This window comes from Onychostoma macrolepis, chromosome 06 (assembly GCF_012432095.1).
Source record: "Onychostoma macrolepis isolate SWU-2019 chromosome 06, ASM1243209v1, whole genome shotgun sequence".
Taxonomy (NCBI): Eukaryota; Metazoa; Chordata; class Actinopteri; order Cypriniformes; family Cyprinidae; genus Onychostoma; species Onychostoma macrolepis.
In genome coordinates, this window is record NC_081160.1 from 29,837,376 (window position 1) to 29,857,763 (window position 20,388).

The following is a 20,388-nucleotide window of genomic DNA, read 5'->3' on the forward strand; positions in this document are numbered from 1 at the left end:
TGAGCACTCCAAGGTTTTTGTAGTGTTGTAATGTTTGGAATTCATGTGTTGCTAATAACTTCTCACTCTTACATACTCTGTGTATCTATTTTATTTACAGATCAGATGACACAGATGGAAAATATTCATCCTTCTGCTTGATGGACTTCAGAAAGTTGTGGGCATCATTTGGAGGGAAAACAAAAGCAACAAAAAAGCAAAGAAAAAGGAGTCACAGAACTTCTTACCGGTGTAAAAGGGCAATGAATTCTACAATGTTTCAGTACACCACAGCAGATAGATATGCAGAAGCTTTTGCAAAAAATTTTACCACTGTTCTTCTTGGGATCATAGTAAACTGCATCAACGGAATTTTTGTTTTCACATTCTTCAAGAGTTCAGTTTTCTACAATGATCCAAGATATATTTTGTATATTCACATGGTTATCAATGATATGCTCTTGGTTTTTTTCAGTGTAAGTCTTGTTGTGATGGCTTATGCATGGCCGAAGGTTCCTGTCCCATTCTGTGTTTCACTACTAATAATATCCTCAACTGCTCATAAGAACACTCCTCTGACTTTGGCCGGTATGGCCGTTGAGCGTTACATTGCCATCTGCAAACCACTGCATCACCATCAGATCTGCACAGTGCGCAGGACCTACATCCTCATCTCTCTGATTTGGGGTGTTGGAGTTTTACCTGGACTGGCTGACCTGATTCTCCTTTCAATTGTTCGCCCTTTATCTGTTTTTACAACAAATGTTCTCTGTAGTACAACTAATGTGTATAACACACCGTACCATGAAGAACAGAGCAAAATTACACATGGGCTTTATACATCTGTTGTGTGGGTAATTCTTGTATTCACATATTGTCAAGTGCTGATTGTGGCCAGAAGGGCTTCCTCTGATAAATCCTCAGCAAAAAAGGCCCAAAGCACCATCCTGTTACATGGAGCACAGCTTCTGCTGTCTATGTTGTCCAATATCACTCCTGTTATAGACAAAATTTATGGCCAACTTGTTCCTACGCTACGGTCAAAAATCACCTTTTTCAATTATCTTCTTACAAACTTGTTACCACGACTACTTAGCCCCCTTATTTATGGTGTTCGAGATAAACATTTTTTTAAATATATGAAAGGACTTCTTTCATGTAGATTATTTAATATAAAAGTTGAATCAATCAAGCAGTGAGCTAGCATTATTAGTAATTACTGTATGCATACTGTATGAAGAAATTATTTTTATAAGTGCTTTCCTTTCATTATTTCCTTACTCATAATTGTCTTTTTTTAGGTGGGAAAGGGCTTCCATAGTTTGGAAACAAAAAAATAGTTGATGCATAGTTTATTGTATGGGCTCTGCAGAGTTTTCATTTGCGACTCAGTTTTATGTTTCAGGCTAATGTTTTTTCTATGTCCTTTGCAACATTTAATACCAAAATAAAAATGTCTAATATATACGTATATATACTTTAATATATACTGTGTTTTTGTATCCACACTGTATACGTATGTATTAGCAGTACCTTAAGCCTGATTTAATACACAATTTGTATACAATAATGGGTGTTGTCAAGATTGTGGCCATTATTTATATTTATATATATATATATATATATATATTTGTCTAAATAATAACCTGTCAGAATTTCAGATTATTTTTACCCTATTTACCTGTAGTGTCTCTGGATGAGAATTCACATACCAATACCTGATGTCCATATTGATAATCAATTTGAAAAACAACTGATAATAGGAAAATAATATGCCTACGTTTTCCCTTTACATAAATGGTTTTTATTTACCCAAGACTTGTGTTTTACAGCCTTTAATATAGCGTACATTGTTTCAGTCTTACTTAAAAAGCTGGTGTAAACATTTCTTATTGGGCTTATTGACTTAATGGTTACACTTTATTTTGATAGTCCACTTTAGACATTCTACTAACTATAAGTAACTTTGCAACTGCATGTCAACTAATTCTCATTCATTTGCAATTACATGTCTACTAACTCTCAGAGTAGACTATTAGGTTAGGTTTAGGGTTAGTTGAATAAGTTGACATATACTTGCAAAGTTTCTGATAGTTAGTATGTTGTATGTTGTGGAATCATCAAACTAAAGTGTTAGAAGATATTACGCATACAGCCTACTAATACGCTAATCACTGCTAGTTGACATGTAGTTGCAAAGTTACTTACTGTTAGTAGAATGTCTAAAGTGGACTATCAAAATAAAGTGTTACCACTGTTGAAAATCTTTGTATCAGTATACATACAGTATTCCATTTAAATGAACACACATTGTTTTAATGAAAACTCATACAATTACTAGAAAGTTATAGACTGGATTGAAAATGCCCTCACATGACTTAACCTTTAAAAAATACTGCAGTATTGTTGCCGTATTCATCTTGTCTTGCCAGTTGTTATATTCATTTATTCATTTCGTAAGTGTAATTAAGATATAATATAAGTAATAATAGGTTCTCTGAGACCAAGCTTGTTTATTTGTGAAAAGTACAACCATGTTTTTAATACTACAAATATTTTTAATATTATTTAACACTTAGTCACACCTTATTTCCAAATTTTAATTTGCCAAGAATTTATAATTACAAACTAAGTACAAGTAAGAAAATAACGGGAGGAAAGCATTTAAATGTAGAATAAAATGAAAAGAAAAGACTGTTTCATGTGAGTGCGGATCATGGTTTTGTATAATAAGGAAAGCACTTAATAAAATATTTTCTACATAGAGTAAAAACAGTAATATTCATTTCTTATATAGGTCAAATTCTAAATCAATATTTCATGTCCACATATTTATTGAGAAGCCTTGGTGTGTGGTAAAAAAAAAAAATAGCAGGATATACCAAAATCTCCTTCTCGCTCGCTCGCTCACTCACTCACTCATGCACTCTCCCTCCCTCCCTCTTATTCTGTTCAAATGTGTATATAAACTGGTCGGTTTACTTCTGGAGCCAAATTGACTAAGGAAACTCATAAGGTGATTTTTATCACTTTGTATCAATTCATAATATCTGATCTGTATTGCATACTCTATAAAAATTGTATCCTTTGTATTTCCATATCAGGGTAACACATTTGAAAAGATCTTTGGGATATCAACTTCATGCTTGATGAACTTTGGACTGCTATTGATATCTTACAAGGAAAACAAGCCACAACAAAAGAAAGAAAAAACCTACCTAATAGGATTTTGAGTCACTGAATTGTACCAACTACAAAAGAACAATGAAATCTACAATGCTTCAAAACAGCACCCAAGACAGATATATGGAAGCTTTCCTCAGAAATTTCATCTTTGTTGACGTTCAAAAAATAAAAAATGTATATAATACAGAGAAACAAATGATAAAGCTTGGCTTACTGAATATCAGGCCCCTTTCTACGAAAGCGCTTTATGTAAATGATATGATCACTGATCATAACCTAGATGTGCTCTGTTTGACAGAAACCTGGCTAAAACCAGATGACTACATTATTTTAAATGAGTCTACCCCCCAAGATTACTGTTATAAAAATGAACCGCGTCCAAAAGGCAAAGGGGGAGGTGTTGCAACAATTTATAGCAATATTCTCAGTATTTCTCAGAGGGCAGGCTTTAAGTATAACTCCTTTGAAATAATAGTGCTTCATATAACATTATCTAGAGAAACAAGTGTTAATGATAAATCCCCTGTGATGTTTGTACTGGCTACTGTATACAGGCCACCAGGGCACCATACAGACTTTATTAAGGAATTTGCAGATTTTCTATCAGAGTTAGTGCTGGCTGCAGATAAAGTCCTAATCGTTGGTGATTTTAATATCCACGTTGACAATGAAAAAGATGTATTAGGATCAGCATTCATAGACATTCTGAACTCTATTGGGGTTAGACAACATGTCTCAGGACCTACTCGCTGTCGAAATCATACTCTAGATTTAATATTGTCACATGGAATTAATGTTAATGGTATTGAAATTCTGCAGCAAAGTGATGATATCTCAGATCATTATCTAGTCTTGTGTAAACTCCATATAGCTAAAACTGTAAATTCTACTCCTTGTTACAAGTATGGTAGAGCCATCACTTTTACCACAAAAGACTGCTTTGTAAATAATCTTCTTGATTTATCTAAATTCCTCAGCATAGCCAATAGCACAGAAAAACTTGATGATGTGGCAGAAACTATGGACTCTCTCTTTTCTAGCACTTTAGATATGGTTGCTCCTTTACACTTAAGAAAGATTAAGGAAAAGAGTCCAACACCGTGGTATAATAAGCACACTCGCGCCCTATAGAGAGCAGCTCGGAAAATGGAGCGCAGCTGGAGGAAAACAAAACTAGAGGTATTTCGTATTGCTTGGCGGGAAAGTACCCTATCCTACAGAAAAGTATTAAAAACTGCTAGATCTGATTACTTTTCATCTCTTTTAGAAGAAAACAAACAAAACCCCAGGTATTTATTCAATACAGTGCCTAATTTAACACAAAATAAAGCATCAGCAGGTGTTGACATTTCCCAACAGCACAGCAGTAACAACTTTATGAACTATTTTACTTTAGTATAGAGATAAAATTGTAACCATGCAGCCGTCAGATACAGTATCACATCAGATATCGCACTATAGATCCCCTGAGGAACAATTCCACTCATTCTCTACTATAGGAGAGGAAGAATTGTATAAACTTGTTAAATCATCTAAACCAACAACATGTATGTTAGACCCTATTCCATCTAAACTATTAAAAGAGGTGCTTCCAGAAGTCATAGATCCTCTTTTGGCTATTATTAATTCATCATTGTCATTAGGATATGTACCCAAGACCTTCAAACTGGCTGTTATTAAGCCTCTCATTAAAAAAACACAACTTGACCCCAAGGATCTAGTTCATTACAGATCGATCTCGAATCTCCCTTTTCTGTAAAAGATACTAGAAAAGGTAGTATCCTCATAATTATATTCCTTCTTAGAGAAAAATGGTATCTGTGAGGATTTCCAGTCAGGATTTAGACCATTTCATAGTACTGAGACTGCTCTCATTAGAGTTACAAATGACCTGCTCTTATCATCTGATTGTGGTTGTATCTCTCTATTAGTGCTACTGGATCTTAGCACTGCGTTCGACACTATCGACCACAACATTCTTTTGAATAGACTAGAAAACTTTGTTGGCATTAGTGGAAGTGCGTTAGCATGGTTCATATTGTACTTATCTGACTGCCATCAATTTGTAGCAGTGAATGAAGAGGTATCATATCGATCACAAGTACAGTATGGAGTACCTCAAGGCTCAGTACTAGGGCCGTTACTTTTCACTCTTTACATGTTACCCTTAGGAAATATCATCAGGAAACACGGTGTTAACTTTCACTGTTATGCTGATGATACTATATTTCAGCTCTATATTTCTTCACGGCCCGGCGAAGATACACACCAAATTGAGAAAATAACGGAATGCATAGTCGATATAAAAAACTGGATAACGAGTCAACAAACAGAGATGTTACTTATCGGACCTAAAACCCCACATGTAATAACTTAGAACACTGTCTAACACATTTACATTTACATTTAGTCATTTTGCAGACGCTTTTATCCAAAGCGACTTACAATTTGGGGAATACATAAAGCGATTAATCTTGAAGAGGCAATCCGACAAACTAAGTGCTAGTAACACCAAGTCTCAGGCATTGTTTAAATAAGTATAAGCTAGCAAGGGAAGGAATAAATAAGGAGAAAGAGTTTTTTGTTTTGTTTTTATGTGTAGGGTGAAGTCAAGTAGTGTCGAAAGAGATGAGTTTTCAGCTGTTGCTTGAAGATTGACAGGGATCCAGCACTCCGAATATGGGTGGGAAGATCATTCCACCAGCCAGGAATGGTGAACGAGAATATTCTGGAGAGTGATTTTGAGCCTCTTTGTGATGGTATCACGAGGCGTCGCTCACTAGCAGATCTCAGACTTCTGGAGGGGATGTAGATTCTTAATAGTGAGTGCATGTAGGCGGATGCTGAGCCTGTGGTTGTTCTATAAGCAAGCATCAGTGTCTTGAACTTGATGCGAGCTGCGATTGGTTCCTTGAAGACCAGTCGTGCCGCCGCATTCTGAATCATTTGTAGAGGTTTGACTGTGTTTGATGGAAGTCCAGCCAGAAGAGCATTGCAGTAGTCCAGCCTAGAAATGACAAGGGCCTGGACAAGAAGTTGTGCAGCATGCTCCGTCAGAAAAGGCCTGATCTTTCTGATGTTGTGTAGTGCAAACCTGCAAGATCGAGCAGTCTTTGCAATGTGGTCTTTGAAGGTCAGCTGGTCATCAAAGATTACACCAGGATTTCTGACCGAAGTTGATGGGGTAATTGTTGATGAACCTAACTGGATCGTGATGTCATGCTGTAGAGTTGGAGCGGCGGGAAAGACAAGAAGCTCAGTCTTTGCCAGGTTGAGCTGAAGGTGATGTTCTTTCATCCATGCCGAGATGTCCGCCAGGCAACCTGAGATCCTTGCAGCTACCGTTGGATCATCTGGTTGAAAGGAGAGATAGAGCTGTGTGTCATCAGCATAGCAGTGTTAGGAGAATCCATGTGCCTGTATGATGGGACCCAGTGATGTAGTGTATGTGGAGAAGAGGAGGGGTCCAAGAACTGATCCCTGAGGAACCCCAGTGACCAGTGTGTGTGCTTTGGATACCTCCCCTCCCCAGGCCACCCTGAAAGACCTACCAGTGAGATAGGATTCAAACCAGCGGAGTGGAATTCCAGCGATGCCCAGTGATGAGAGAGTGGAGAGGAGTATCTGATGATTGACAGTGTCAAACGCGGCAGATAGATCCAGCAGAATGAGGACTGATGATTTGGAATGGGCTTTTGCAATTCGCAGGGCTTCAGTGACCGAGAGAAGCGCAGTCTCAGTTTGTTGTTCTGTGAAAGAAACAATGAGACCTGGTTGAAGACAACACGTTCAAGTGTTTTCGCTATGAATGGAAGGAGAGAGACAGGTCTATAGTTTTCTATAAGAGAAGTGTTTAATGTAGGTTTTTTGAGCAGTGGGGTTACCCGAGCCTGCTTGAACGCAGTGGGGAAGATGCCTGTGAGGAGGGATGTGTTGATGATGTGTGTGAGTGCCGGTAAGAGCGTGGGAGAGATTGCTTGCAGAAGGTGTGAGGGGATTGGGTCAAGAGGACATGTTGTAGGATGGTTGGAGAGGAGAAGTTTGGATACTTTAGCCTCCGTCAGGGGACAGAAGGAGAAGATGGGAGTTTTAGCAGTGGATGTGGTTGGTTGGGGGTCCTGTGTGCGTGGAGGTGAGAACTGATCACTGATCGATCTAGTTTTGTCTGTAAAAAAAGTTGCAAAGTCATCAGCTGTAATAGAAGTGGTGGGAGGTGGTGGAGGGGGACAGAGGAGAGGGAGACAGAGGAGAGAATTAAATGTAACACTTGATGGCTGTTCTTTAAATTCTTCATCATCAGTTAGGAACCTAGGTGTGCTATGATAGCAATCTTTTCTTTGACAGCCACATTTCTAGCATTTGCAAAACTGCATTTTTTCATCTTAAAAATATATCTAAATTGAGACCTATGCTCTCAAAGTCAAATGCAGACATGTTAATTCATGCATTTATGACCTCAAGGTTAGATTATTGTAATGCTTTATTGGGTGGTTGTTCTGCACGCTTAATAAACAAACTCTAGATGGCCCAAAATGCAGCAGCTAGAGTTCTTACTAGAACCAGAAAGTATGACCACATTAGCCCGGTTCTGTCAACACTGCACTGGCTTCCTGTTAAACATCGTATAGATTTTAAAATCTTGTTAATTACTTATGAAGCCTGAATGGTTTAGCACCTCAGTACTTGCGTGAGCTCTTATCGCATTATAGTCCTCCACGTCGATTAAAGACACAGCTCCTAAACCTGGCATACACATAACACACTAATACTCTTCTAATATTCAAATCCCTTAAAGGATTGTTAGGCTGCATTAATTAGGTTAACCAGAACCGGGAACACTTCCCATAACACCCAATGTACTTGTTACATCGTAAGAAGAATGGCATCTACACTAATATTAGTCTGTTTCTTTCTTATTCCGAGATCACCATATCCATCCGATCCAGTCCGTATCCAGATCAGATGGTTACTGCAGTAACCCGGATCCAGTCTGTATCCAGATCAAATGGTGGATCAGCACCTAGAGATGACCTCTACAGCCCTGAATGTCAGCAGAGGTCAGGACACCTAGATGAGCCCCAGAGACAGATCCCCAGTGAAGACCTTGTCACCTAGACAGCCATCGGGACAAGACCTCGGGAACCAGATGAGTCCTTTACACAATCTGACTTTGCTGCAGTTGGAATTGAACTGCTAGTTCGTCTGGTCAGAGGAGAACTGGCCCCCCGACTGAGCCTGGTTTCTCCCAAGGATTTTTCTCCATTATGTCACCGATGGAGTTTTGGTTCCTTGCCGCTGTCGCCTCTGGCGTGCTTAGTTGGGGACACTTAATTTCCAGCGATATCGTCAACTTGATTGCACAGATACTATTTAAACTGAACTGAGCTGGACGATGACATCATTGAATTCAATAATGAAATGCCTTTAACTGAAAATTGAGTGTTTAATCTTGTCATTTTACATTATTGACACACTATTTTCCTATTTTGATATTGGAAAGTTGCTTTGACACAATCTGTATTGTTAACAGTGCTATATAAATAAACTTGACTTGACTTGACTTCTCTTTGGGATCATAATTAACTCCATTACTGGAATGTTTGTGTTTACATTCTTTAAGAGTTCAATTTTCTACAATGATCCAAGATATATATTATATATTCACTTGGTTATCAATGATATGCTCATGTTTTTTTTTTTTCACTGTCACTCTTTCGGTCATGGCCGAAGGTTCTTTTCCCGTTCTGTGTTACATTTCTAATAATAGCCTCAACTGCTCATAAGAACACTCCTCTGACTTTGGCTGGTATGGCTGTTGAGCGTTGCATTGCCTTCTGCAAACCTCTGCATCACCATCAGATCTGCACAGTGCGCAGAACCTAAATCCCCATCTCTCTGATTTGGGGTGTAGGAGACCTCCGTGAAGTTGGTACCCCATAAAAAGAAATAATCACCAAAACTATGCCATTCGTTTGTGCTACATTTGTGCTACGTTTGTGCTGATTTGTGCCGCAAAAACAAACGTTTGTGCTGGTTTGGTTTTTGAGATATTAAAAATTCTTTTTTTGACCGTGTGACGTCATTCTCCACCCCATGTTGCCCAAATTGCTCCAAACCAGCACAGTTCGTTTGTGCTCGATTTGTGCCCGTTTGTGCCATTAAAACAAACACTGCATCTATTTTCCTTCCTTAGATATAACCAAAATATTTTCGGGAGCTGTGACGTCACTCTCCACCCCAGTTCGTCTAAATCACACAAAACTGGTGTCATTCGTTTGCATGTGTGGTGGATAGCAGAAAAGACCATTTTACAAAAACAAACATTTAAGCAAACAAACAAATAAATAAACCTTAAGAGGGAGCATGACCACTTCAACCCCCCCAGTGTTCAAACCAAAACTACGCCCTTGGCCAATACATTTCGGAGAGGCCAAACTCTTTCTTTCCCTCCCTCCCTCTTTTTCTTTCTCTCTCATACTCTTGCCCCACCCCCCATTTACATCCCAGATGAGCATATAAACTGCTCATTCATGCCTTGAACCAAACAATTTACTAAGCAAACTGAAGAGGTAAGTTCACATTTCTACAATAACTATTTTTTTTATTATTTATATTTTTATCCTAGTCTTAGGCACAACCAACAAATCGGAGTGATCTTACTGGAGTATATTTATTTAACAAATTAGAAAGGTATAGGGGCAGTTGAACCTTGAATTCAATTCTGAATGATACAAGCAGCCAGTGAAGAGTGTTGGAGTAATATGATTTCTAATTTTACAGCGAGTTAGCATTCGTGCAGCTGCATTCTGAGCTCTTTGTAAGTGTTTAATAGAGCTCTTTGGTAACCCAGCAAAAACACTGTTGCAGTAGTCAAGTCTAGACGTAACAAATGCATGAACAAGTTTCTCACTTTCAGAAGGGGAGAGAATATAGCATATAGCATATAGCATATCTTTGTTAACATGCTAAATGTTTCTCCTTTTAATTTCCATATCAGATTATATAAATGAAAAAAACTTCAGGATAAAGAAGATTCGTAATTCAGATTGTTGTGCTTTGGACTGGCATTAAGATCTTTGGAAAGAAAAGAAGAAAACAGCTACAGTCAAAAATCTTTATCCAAAGAAAACAACTGTCATAACCACTGAATTTTACACCAGTGCACAAGCACAATGAACTCTACAGTGCAACTCTATAATCTACAAGAAAGATATGCAGATGCTTTTGCAAAAAATTTTACGATTGTTTTTCTTGCGGTCATAATTATCTCCATCAATGGAGTCTTTGTATACATATTCTTTAGGAGTTCAATTTTCTATAATGATCCACGATACATATTATATATTCACTTGGTTATCAATGATATGCTCATGGTTTGTTTATCTGTAACTCTTTTTGTGATGAGTTTTGCATGGCAAAATGTACCGTTCCCATTCTGTGTCACCCTGCTTATAGTAGCTGCAACTGCTCATAAGAACACTCCTCTGACTTTGGCCGGTATGGCTGTTGAGCGTTACATTGCCATCTGCAAACCACTGCATCACCATCAGATCTGCACAGTGCGCAGGACCTACATCCTCATCTCTCTGATTTGGGGTGTAGGAGTCATACCTGGATTGAACGACTTGATTGTCATTGTAATTGTTCGTCCTTTATCGGTCTTTAAAACAGTTGCTCTCTGTAGTTCAGCAACTCTTTATAACACACCGTACCATGAAGAACTCAGCAAATTTACACTTGGGCTTTATACATCTGTTGTGTGGGTAATTCTTGTATTCACATATTGTCAAGTGCTGATTGTGGCCAGAAGGGCCTCCGCCGATAAATCCTCAGCAAAAAAGGCCAAAAGCACCATCCTGTTACATGGAGCACAGCTTCTGCTCTGTATGTTATCCTACATTACTCCTGTGTTAGACAAAATTTTTCTTCCACTTGTGACTGATCAGCAGAAGAAAATCGGTTTTTTCAATTACCTCCTAACAAACATTGTGCCACGATTGCTCACCCCCTTGATTTATGGTGTTCGAGATAAACATTTTTTTAATCACATGAAGGGATTTTATTCATGTAAATTGCCTATTGTAAAGGTTGAATCATCCAAACAATGAGCAAAAAATACTTTATTTACTCTTTATTTTTCTATTGATTAACCCTGCAGAAAGCAGACATATCAAATAATTCTTGATTATTCGTTTTCTTCATCAGTGCTATCATATTTTTGTGCAGTCATAACACATTTCTGAAAAATCTCCTCTTTAATTGATTACAATAATACAATATAAAACTTGCTAAATTCTCTAAGTGTACTTGATGCAAATGTGGAATTTGTGCCTGTGTCATCTGTAACTAGAATGTGCCACTAGCAATGCCAATTTCATGGGTTCACTACTTGTCAGAGAACACAGATACTAATAAATGCAACACTGGAAAAATGTGCCTTTATGTACAGTTTTGCAAAAACTCCTACAGATATACAATTCGTTGCAGTTTCCAGCTGAAATTACCACTGGTGATATTAAAACACAGACAACATTTATTATTTTTTCACAAATTTATGATTACAGGGGCAGATTGGATCAATAAAGACTTTTGTAACCTAATACATTGACAATTGCATCTCATTAACAGCTTCATATGTATGGCTTTTCTGACGTAGTAAACTTATTTGGTAGCTTACTTGGTAAAGCATTGCACTTGCGACCTGTACAAGTTGTTGCGTGAATCATAAACTATGATAAATAAGACTTGTAAAAGCAAGCTAAAATGGCATTGTTGTTCCAGCAAATGTGTTTATTTTTGCTAATGTTAACACTAACCTTTTTAACGCCACTCACCAGACATTTCATTTCTGAAATGCAGCAATACATATAACATCCAGCCAGGGTTTGAAATGAGTGGGTTTGGTGGGTTATGATTCATAAATTATGTCCTCCAACCAGGAGCCTCTGACACCAAAACAAAGGGTGAATTAGGGTTTCACAATGGACGAGAAGCACCATGTCTGCTTGCTCAGCATCTGTCAGCGGCGTCCGTCTACAACTCTGGAGGCTGTTCAAAATCCTGCTGCACCACTCTTCTGCGTTGTCCATTAAATTACATTAATAATTATTCAAGACAAATATTTTTACATTTACAGTGTACAAAATAAAAATAAAGGCCGGATCTAATCGGAAACAGCTTATCTTAAATGTAAACAAGCTCAAAATAACACATCTTCGATTCTCAGATTACACAAACACAGCAAACAGAAAAAACACTTTGTAAAGACAAGATTAGTCCATAAATGGCATGCTATGTATACATAGAGAAACACTGGGACTAAACAATATAACTAGACACAGGTGTGACACCTGAGAGCAAATCAAAACTCATTGTAACAGTAGGACAAAAACAGGAAGCTGAACTGGAAACAGTTCAAAACTAACAATAATTCAAACAAAACTCAAACCCAAAACAGATATTACAGTACGTACAAATGTATGTATTTGTACATAAATGTGACTTCAACTATGGCTGGAGGAAACAGCTGATCACTTTATGCTTCAATGTGTTTAGTAGGCTATACATTCATTTAGGAGTGAGCTATATTTCTAATTTACAAGAAATAAATTCTGTTGTATAAGATAAGCCAAAGAATTTTGTTTAGTTTAACTGCCATAAAAACCGAAAGCCATTCAGTGATTCAAAATCAGATTTAATAAGAAATGTACTGAAATCTAAGCAGTGATTTTGATAGCATGGCTTATTTCTGATGATACAAATGGCCGGTAACGTAAAATGTCTCAGGTTACGTATGTAACCATGGTTCCCTGAGAGGGGAACGAGACACTGCGTCCTCTAGGGGTCGCTATGGGGAACGCCTTGGCGTGACCGGTGTCTTGAAGCATACATCTAAACATGACAATAACATTGGCCGGTGACAGCCAATGACGTCACTACCGGCGTGACCACAGTATAAAGGGACGCCGGGAGAACACGTCATCCGCTTCTTTGTCTGAAGCCAGCGCCCAAAGCATGGCGAGGATTCTAGAGGACGCAGTGTCTCATTCCCCTTTCAGGAAACCATGGTTACATGCGTAACCTGAGACGTTCCCTTTCGAGGGAACATCAAACTGCGTCCTCTAGGGGTCGCTATGGGGAATGGTATACCCACGCTTCCATGCTGAGGGGAGTGCATGCCAAGCACAAAGAAAAGCACTAAATACCAACTCTACCTGTCAGTGACATTATCCCCTTCTGTCAAAGGCCTGAGCTGCATACCCCAGAACTTACCTTTTAGGGGCCGGGCCTCCTGGACCCATGGTAGAGCTCAAAGGCTTGGAATCAGAAGAAGAGATTCCTTTAAGGGGATACGACCAAGCGCCTAGGATAGTAAATAGGTCTTGGCCTGTCACCCAGGGGCTACTGCTTGCTCTGCATGAGCTCGCTGAAGGAACTGTACAGATCCTTGATAGCAACACCCTGTTCAAGTTGGTATCACTGGGGATACATAGGTAGAGTGGGGCCCAAGGTAAAACCGGGGCCTGACCGATTCAAAGAAAGGGCAAGAGAGAGGCCTAACAACCTGAAGTTGCTGGCTCACAGAGCTCTGGGGAGCAGAGAGCTCAACTCTCAGGATGAGAGGGAAACTCCAAACGCTCAGTGAGGAGTAGCGTGCTCGTAAGAGACCCTCGGAGTGAGGGGAGCACTGCCGAACTCACCATGAGAGCAGCCTAAGGGGGAGGGCAGAGAAAGGGCCTGACCCCTTGGCATGGCTGCACGGTGGATCCCATAGAGCAGAGAATCCAACTCTCAGGATGAGAGAGAAACTCAGACGCTCGGAAGGGAGTGGCATGCTCATAGGTGACCCTCTATGGTGACGATGCTAGTGTTGTGGAAACAAATGATGGTCTTCTCAAATTTGTCAATAAAGCTCAAGAAGCAGAGTTCCAAATGTCAAAATAAGACTTTATTGACCACAGCAACAAAGCCGAGATGACAGCCGCCGCATCTAATCTCTGTCCGTTGGGGCATAATTTATAAATACGAACCATATTTGGTAGTTCCGTAGTTTTTTATTGGTTATGCCTGTCTGGTTTGCCACAATTTATTACCAGCCCACCTGGTCCATTTTTAAAGGTGGAATTTGGCCAGATCCATCTTTTTTTTTTTTTACTTTTATTCTATGGCCTCCTATTGGTTGGAGGTGGTCACATGAGACATATCTCAAAGTTGTTTACTTGTACCTGTCATTTCCTGGAAATCACCCAAAGTTCATTGGGTTATTTAAGTTCACTGGTACAATCTAATAGAAGATGCCAGTACTGTCCACTGGATAGCCCCTTAAGACTCACAATCTGTATTAAGACATCCAGTATTGTAATAATCAGCATATTGATCAGTCTATTGATTACTTTTACAACCATACATAATATTAGATTATACAGAAGCCTAGCGACTTGGCTACATGAACCAGCCTGCATGAGGCTGAAGATGTGCACAAGCAGTCTCCTCGTGAGTCAAGCATGTTCAATTCATGCCTATTCCTCACGAGAAATAAGCAAAGAATGCAACAAGTGCATTCAACACCCTCGAGAGCTGAACGCGCTTGCTCTTCACCACACACACACAACCCATGAGCTGTGTGAAACTGCGGGTATCAGGGCAAACCCTCCGGCGAGAGAACATGCACTCCGTGCTTAGCTTCTGCTAACATAAACAAACGGTCAGTGAAGACGAAGAAGAGGATGACATGTTCTCCTGGCGCCCCTTTATATTGTGGTCACGCCGGTAGTGACGTCATAGGCTGTCGCCGGCCAATGTTATTGTCATGTTGAGATGTATGCTTCAAGACACCGGTCACGCCGAGGAGTTCTCCATAGCGACCCCTAGAGGACGCAGTTCGATGTTCCCTCGAAAGGGAACTTTAGTTGCTAAATTGGCTGCAAACAGCATAAGAAAATGTTGCCAGATACATGTTCATCTATTTCATATAAAACTGCAGGTGCTTTTAGTGGCACTCACTGACACTGAAAGTGCCACAAAATGCGCAAGCGTCACGCCCATGGACTGCCTTTGTGTGTGTGTGTTTGTTTGTGTTCATTGATTTCAGGTGTGTCTCATTTATCCCTCGTTTAGTTGAGTATTTAAAATGTGTTCCGCCCTATTTGGTTTGGTGTCCAGTGTGAAACGTCGATGTTGTGTGTTCCTGCCTGCCCTGTGTTACCCCTTGGATGTTCATTAAAAGACTTTCGTTCGTAATTCTCCATCGTCTCCTTGTTCCTTCGCTCCTGCACAGTAACTATCCTGACAGAACGCCTGACCGACAACAAAGAAAGAAAAGTTTAGTGGCGTGTTCCCCCTCCGTTTTTTTTCAGTGTTTCATACAGTGTTTTTTCCCCCCCCGTTTACACCCATGGATGCCTCAATACCTCCTCCTCCTGCTGGAGCAGGGGGATAGATCTCTCGAGGGTCATACCAGACTATTCTTGGAGATCGCTAATCACACCAACTACCTGGACGACATGCTCTGCGCGTTCTACGATGCTAGTTTGAAAACCGCGTGCAGCGCAGAGCGACAGTGCTGAGGATCGCCGCGGAGCCGGAGCTGATGATGACGTTGATGACTAGGTGTGAGAGCTGGCTACAACACCCGCCATGAGGGAAAGAGCCATGGACTGTGAGAGCGCAGAGAGGAGCTCCACCTACTGCGCCATGGCTGAGGGTGAGCTGAATGTGGATCTGGGGCTGCTGGACTTCAAGGGAGAGTTTTTGGATGTGGTTGCTGACTTGCCCCCTCTCTTCCCTCCTTGTTCGGAGCCCTCTGCCACTCCTGTTTCCCCGTCAAGCCCAGAGAGGGCTGCTGTTTCCCCCGTCCAGCCCAGAGAGGGCTGCTGTTCTCACGTCCAGCCTAGAGAGGGCTCCTGTTCCTGAATACGGCCCAGAGAGGGCTTCCGTTCCCAAGATCGGCCCAGAGAGAGCTCCCATTCCTAAATTAAGCCCAGAGAGGGGGTCCTGTTTCTGCGTCCAGCCCAGAGAGGGCTCCCGTTCCTGAATTTACCCCAGAGAGGGCTTCTGTTTCCTCGTCCTGTCCAGAAAGTGACTCTGTTCCCGAGCTCAGTCCAAAGAGGGCTTCTGTTCCTGAGTTTGGCCCAGAGAGGGCTTCTGATTCCAAGTCCAGCCCAGAGAGAGACTCCGTTCCTGAGTGCAGCCCTGTCGTTCCCCTGTCAGTCGTGCTCCCCGTGTTGGGAGTCGCACACCAGCCCTGAAAGCCCGGAGGCTCAAAAATGCCCACCCACCCTCCTGCTCCTTCCTCCTCCACCGCTATCGTCTGGCAGCCCCTCTGCTCGCCCTAAGCCCATCATCTGTATGGTGCGAGCTCGGCAGGTCTGCCTGTCTCCATCGTCACCGTGGCTGGAGAATCCCTTGCCTCCGCCTCCAGCCTCTGAGTCCCGGACTCGGCCCATCAACCCTGCGGCTCCACCATAGCTCCCTCCTCTCTGTTGTGGCCAAGCAGTCCACTGGCACCACCGGGCTCTCTTGTCCCTCTGGCTCCTGTCTGGTCTGCCCTGGCTCCTCCTTGGCTCCTCCTGGCTCCTCCCTCCTTCATCACCGCCCTGGACTCTGTCTGCCGGCCCCCTCCTGGGTGTCCGTCCTCTTCCCGAGCCTCCTCCCAAGGTCCCACCTGTCCCTCCCTCTGTTGCTTTTACGGCGCAAGGACGCACCTTCCGGAAGGGGGGCAATATGTCATGCCCATGCAGTGTTGCTAACTTAGCGACTTTGTCGCTAGATTTAGCGACTTTTCAGACCCCCTAGCGACTTTTTTTCCAAAAAAGCGACTAGCGACAAATCTAGCGACTTTTTGGACAAACCTTAGCGAGTCTCTGTGATCGCTCGAACTGCAGCAACAGCGCGAGGTCAGCGCGCACGCACCTCTTTCTCTGCATCTGCTCTGTTCAGCGAGTGGCTTAGAGGAGCAGCGCGTTCAGTTAAAATAGATATTATGTTGTTTCTCTAATTTTACATGCAAATATAGCCGATATCACAGCACAGGAATTGTCTTGTCTTTTGTGCATTTTATTTAATCAGAAGACGGCTCAATTATAAATCAGGATTTTTGTGCAGATTAATGTCTTGAAAGGGAGACATGTAACGTTAGTCTTAAAGGGCAGCGTTTCAGTCACTATTTCATATTTATTCTTTTGTCTGACAACAGAAACAGTAAAATATATAAATGAAAACTGTTATTATTAATTTGGCTGCATTAAAATACAGTATGTGAGCACAGAGAGACAAACAATGTAAAAGGCAATATGACGTGATGAAGTCATGAATATGCTAATTAGCATATGACATCATCTAGCGACATTTCAAACTGGCTTTAGCTACTTTCCATTGAAAGAAGTTGGCAACACTGTGCCCATGGACTGTCTTTATGTGTGTTTTTCTCCCCACGTGCTTCCGTGACTCAGTTTTCCCTCGTGTTTGATTGTGTTCATTGATTTCAGGTGTGTCTCATTTATCTTGTGCATTTTTACTTTCTCAAAAAAACTCATTCTGTAAGATTTATAAGCCCTTTGAAATATGGGGACAAGGGGTAATGTCCACATAAGTCACCTTCTCCTTGTAATACCTATGTCATACTCATGTCATTATACAAATTTGTGTCCTCATATGTCACAAAAACACACTCACTCACACACATACACACACACACATATATATGTATATAGACATAGACATAGTAGTCAACATTTGAAGTGGATCAAAAAAGTTAATCAAAGTTGTCCTAAGACAAGAACGCGTTTAGGTTTTAGGATAACTTTGATAAGTTTTGATCCACTTCAAATGTTGACTACTGTATATATAGGCCTGTGTGTGTGTGTGTGTGCGCATGTATGTATTTACACCAGGAGAGGAATATAATATGCTGTAATTAAACTCTCTCTTTCCCTCCATCCCTCCCTCCTTCTTTTGTGGTCTTTTTTTTCTCCCCTCATTTACATCTCGAATGAGTATATAAACTGGTCTGTTCACACCTGGAGTCAAAACTATTTACTAAGCAAACTGAAGAGGTAAGTTCACTCTTTCAACAATGTTTAAAATTTTTTATTTACAATATATTCATTATAGCTAAATGTTTTTTATTTTCTATATGAGATGGAAAAAAACTTGAAAAATCTTGAGGATTAAGAAGATCATATTCGAGCTTCATGTACTTTTGACAGTCATCAAGATCACTGGAAGGAAGAAAACAACAACAACAACAACAACAGTCTTTTTTCCCAAGAAAAGGATTATCACTTATAATAATCAGTGAATTTTACACCAGTGCACAAGGACAATGAATGCTACAACGTTTCTATATAGTGTACAAGAAAAATATGCAGATGCTTTTGCAAAGAATTTTACCATTGTTCTTCTTGGGATCATAATTATGTCCATAAATGGAATGTTTGTATTGACATTTTTCAGGAGTTCGGTTTTCTACAATGACCCACGATACATATTATATATTCACTTGGTTATCAATGATATGCTCATGGTTTTTTTCAGTGCAAGTCTTAATGTGATGGCTTATGCATGGCAAAATGTACCTCTCCCATTCTGTGCTACACTTCTAATAATAACTGCAACTGCTCATAAGAACACTCCTCTGACTTTGGCTGGTATGGCCGTTGAGCGTTACATTGCCATCTGCAAACCACTGCATCACCATCAGATCTGCACAGTGCGCAGGACCTACATCCTCATCTCTCTAATTTGGGGTGTAGGAGTCATACCTGGATTGGTTGACTTGATTCTCCTTTCAATTGTTCGTCCTTTATCTGTTTTTACAACTGCTGCTTCTTGTAGTGCATCAATTCTGTATTCCACACAATATCATGAAATACAGAGCAGATTTATGAATGGCCTTTACTCATCTGTTGTGTGGGTAATTCTTGTATTCACATATTGTCAAGTGCTAGTTACAGCAAGAAGGGCCTCTGCTGATAAATCCTCAGCAAAAAAGGCCCAAAGCACCATCCTGTTACATGGAGCACAGCTTCTGCTCTGTATGTTATCCTACATTACTGCTATCGTAGACAAGATGTTTGTCCCACTTAAACCAGTTGATCGGGCAAGACTAACCTTTTTAAATTATCTTTTAACAAATATAGTACCACGACTGCTTACTCCCCTGATTTATGGTGTTCGTGATAAACTTTTTTACAAACACATGAAGAGGCTTTTTTCATGCAGATTATTCATTGTAAAAGTTGAATCCATCAAACAATGAGAAAAAAGGTCAACTTCATTAAATGTTTCATTAAAACACATCACTAATGGCTATGTAACAAAGCATGCATAATTCTTCATATACCAGATAAATGTTTTGCAACATTGATGTAAATGTTACATTTAATCAAATGTATTGCCACATTGCTATGCCATAAATTAACAGTGTTTTTTAGTTGTCAACATTTTTTAAACTACTATTATTGTGAAAAATTAATCATTAAATGTTTTCCATGATTTAATATAACATAATGACTCCGTGTGTTAAAATGGCACATCTTGAAAATAAGGAATTGTAAGTGTTAACATTCAAACCTACAGTAACAGTGTATTATGAACAGACGGACCATAATTAACTGTACACTGCCCCAACAATCTCAAAATTCCTCTACATTTATTTTACCAAAATGTTTCAGCTGTGTACGGTGTAAACAGTGCAAAGATGTGTTATACAGAGTCAAATTAAAATCATGCTTGAAGAGCAAATGCGATATTATCAACAAAACGAAATATTGGTGCAAATAAAGGGTAGGCAACCCTCTTTTGCATTTGTCACCACAAACAGTATGGTTTAGGGCCAGATAGCATTGTATTTCATTTCTCACATTTACATTTCCCAGTAGGTGATCTAATTAATTTGATTTACCTAAATATATCTCAAGTCCTAGTTTTTGGTTCATATGCTTTTTTTAAGTATACATTTTAAGTATTTAAATTTTATTTTATTGTTTAATATTGAAGTATTTTTACCACTCCTGTTTTCTGATTCAGTGCAAAATTTTGGATTTAATCTGCTTCCGATGTAAACAATTACACTGTTTCATCCAGACAAGATATACTGACCTCGTGTGGTCACCATGAGAAGTCCAAGTACAAAATATTACAAATTCATGTTGAGTATCAAAATATTACAGTTGTTACGTTGAGTATCACTTCATTTTGCAGTTAGCAATGAATACATATCTT

At 40.0% G+C, this 20,388-nt stretch overlaps 3 protein-coding genes across 3 annotated transcripts; all 3 read left to right on the top strand.

Annotated features, from left to right (window-relative positions):
• Window positions 1–227: 227 nt before the first annotated feature.
• Window positions 228–1,178, top strand: LOC131542851 (odorant receptor 131-2-like). Its single transcript, XM_058779893.1, has one exon. The coding sequence runs from the start codon at window positions 243–245 to the stop codon at window positions 1,176–1,178; it is 936 nt and encodes a 311-aa protein (XP_058635876.1). The 5' UTR covers window positions 228–242.
• A 9,159-nt stretch (window positions 1,179–10,337) lies between these two features.
• Window positions 10,338–11,273, top strand: LOC131542891 (odorant receptor 131-2-like). Its single transcript, XM_058779958.1, has one exon. It carries the CDS (start codon window positions 10,338–10,340, stop codon window positions 11,271–11,273), a length of 936 nt encoding a protein of 311 aa, XP_058635941.1.
• A 7,205-nt stretch (window positions 11,274–18,478) lies between these two features.
• Window positions 18,479–19,423, top strand: LOC131542883 (odorant receptor 131-2-like). Its single transcript, XM_058779945.1, has one exon. It carries the CDS (start codon window positions 18,488–18,490, stop codon window positions 19,421–19,423), a length of 936 nt encoding a protein of 311 aa, XP_058635928.1. The 5' UTR covers window positions 18,479–18,487.
• The last annotated feature ends 965 nt before the right edge of the window (window positions 19,424–20,388 follow it).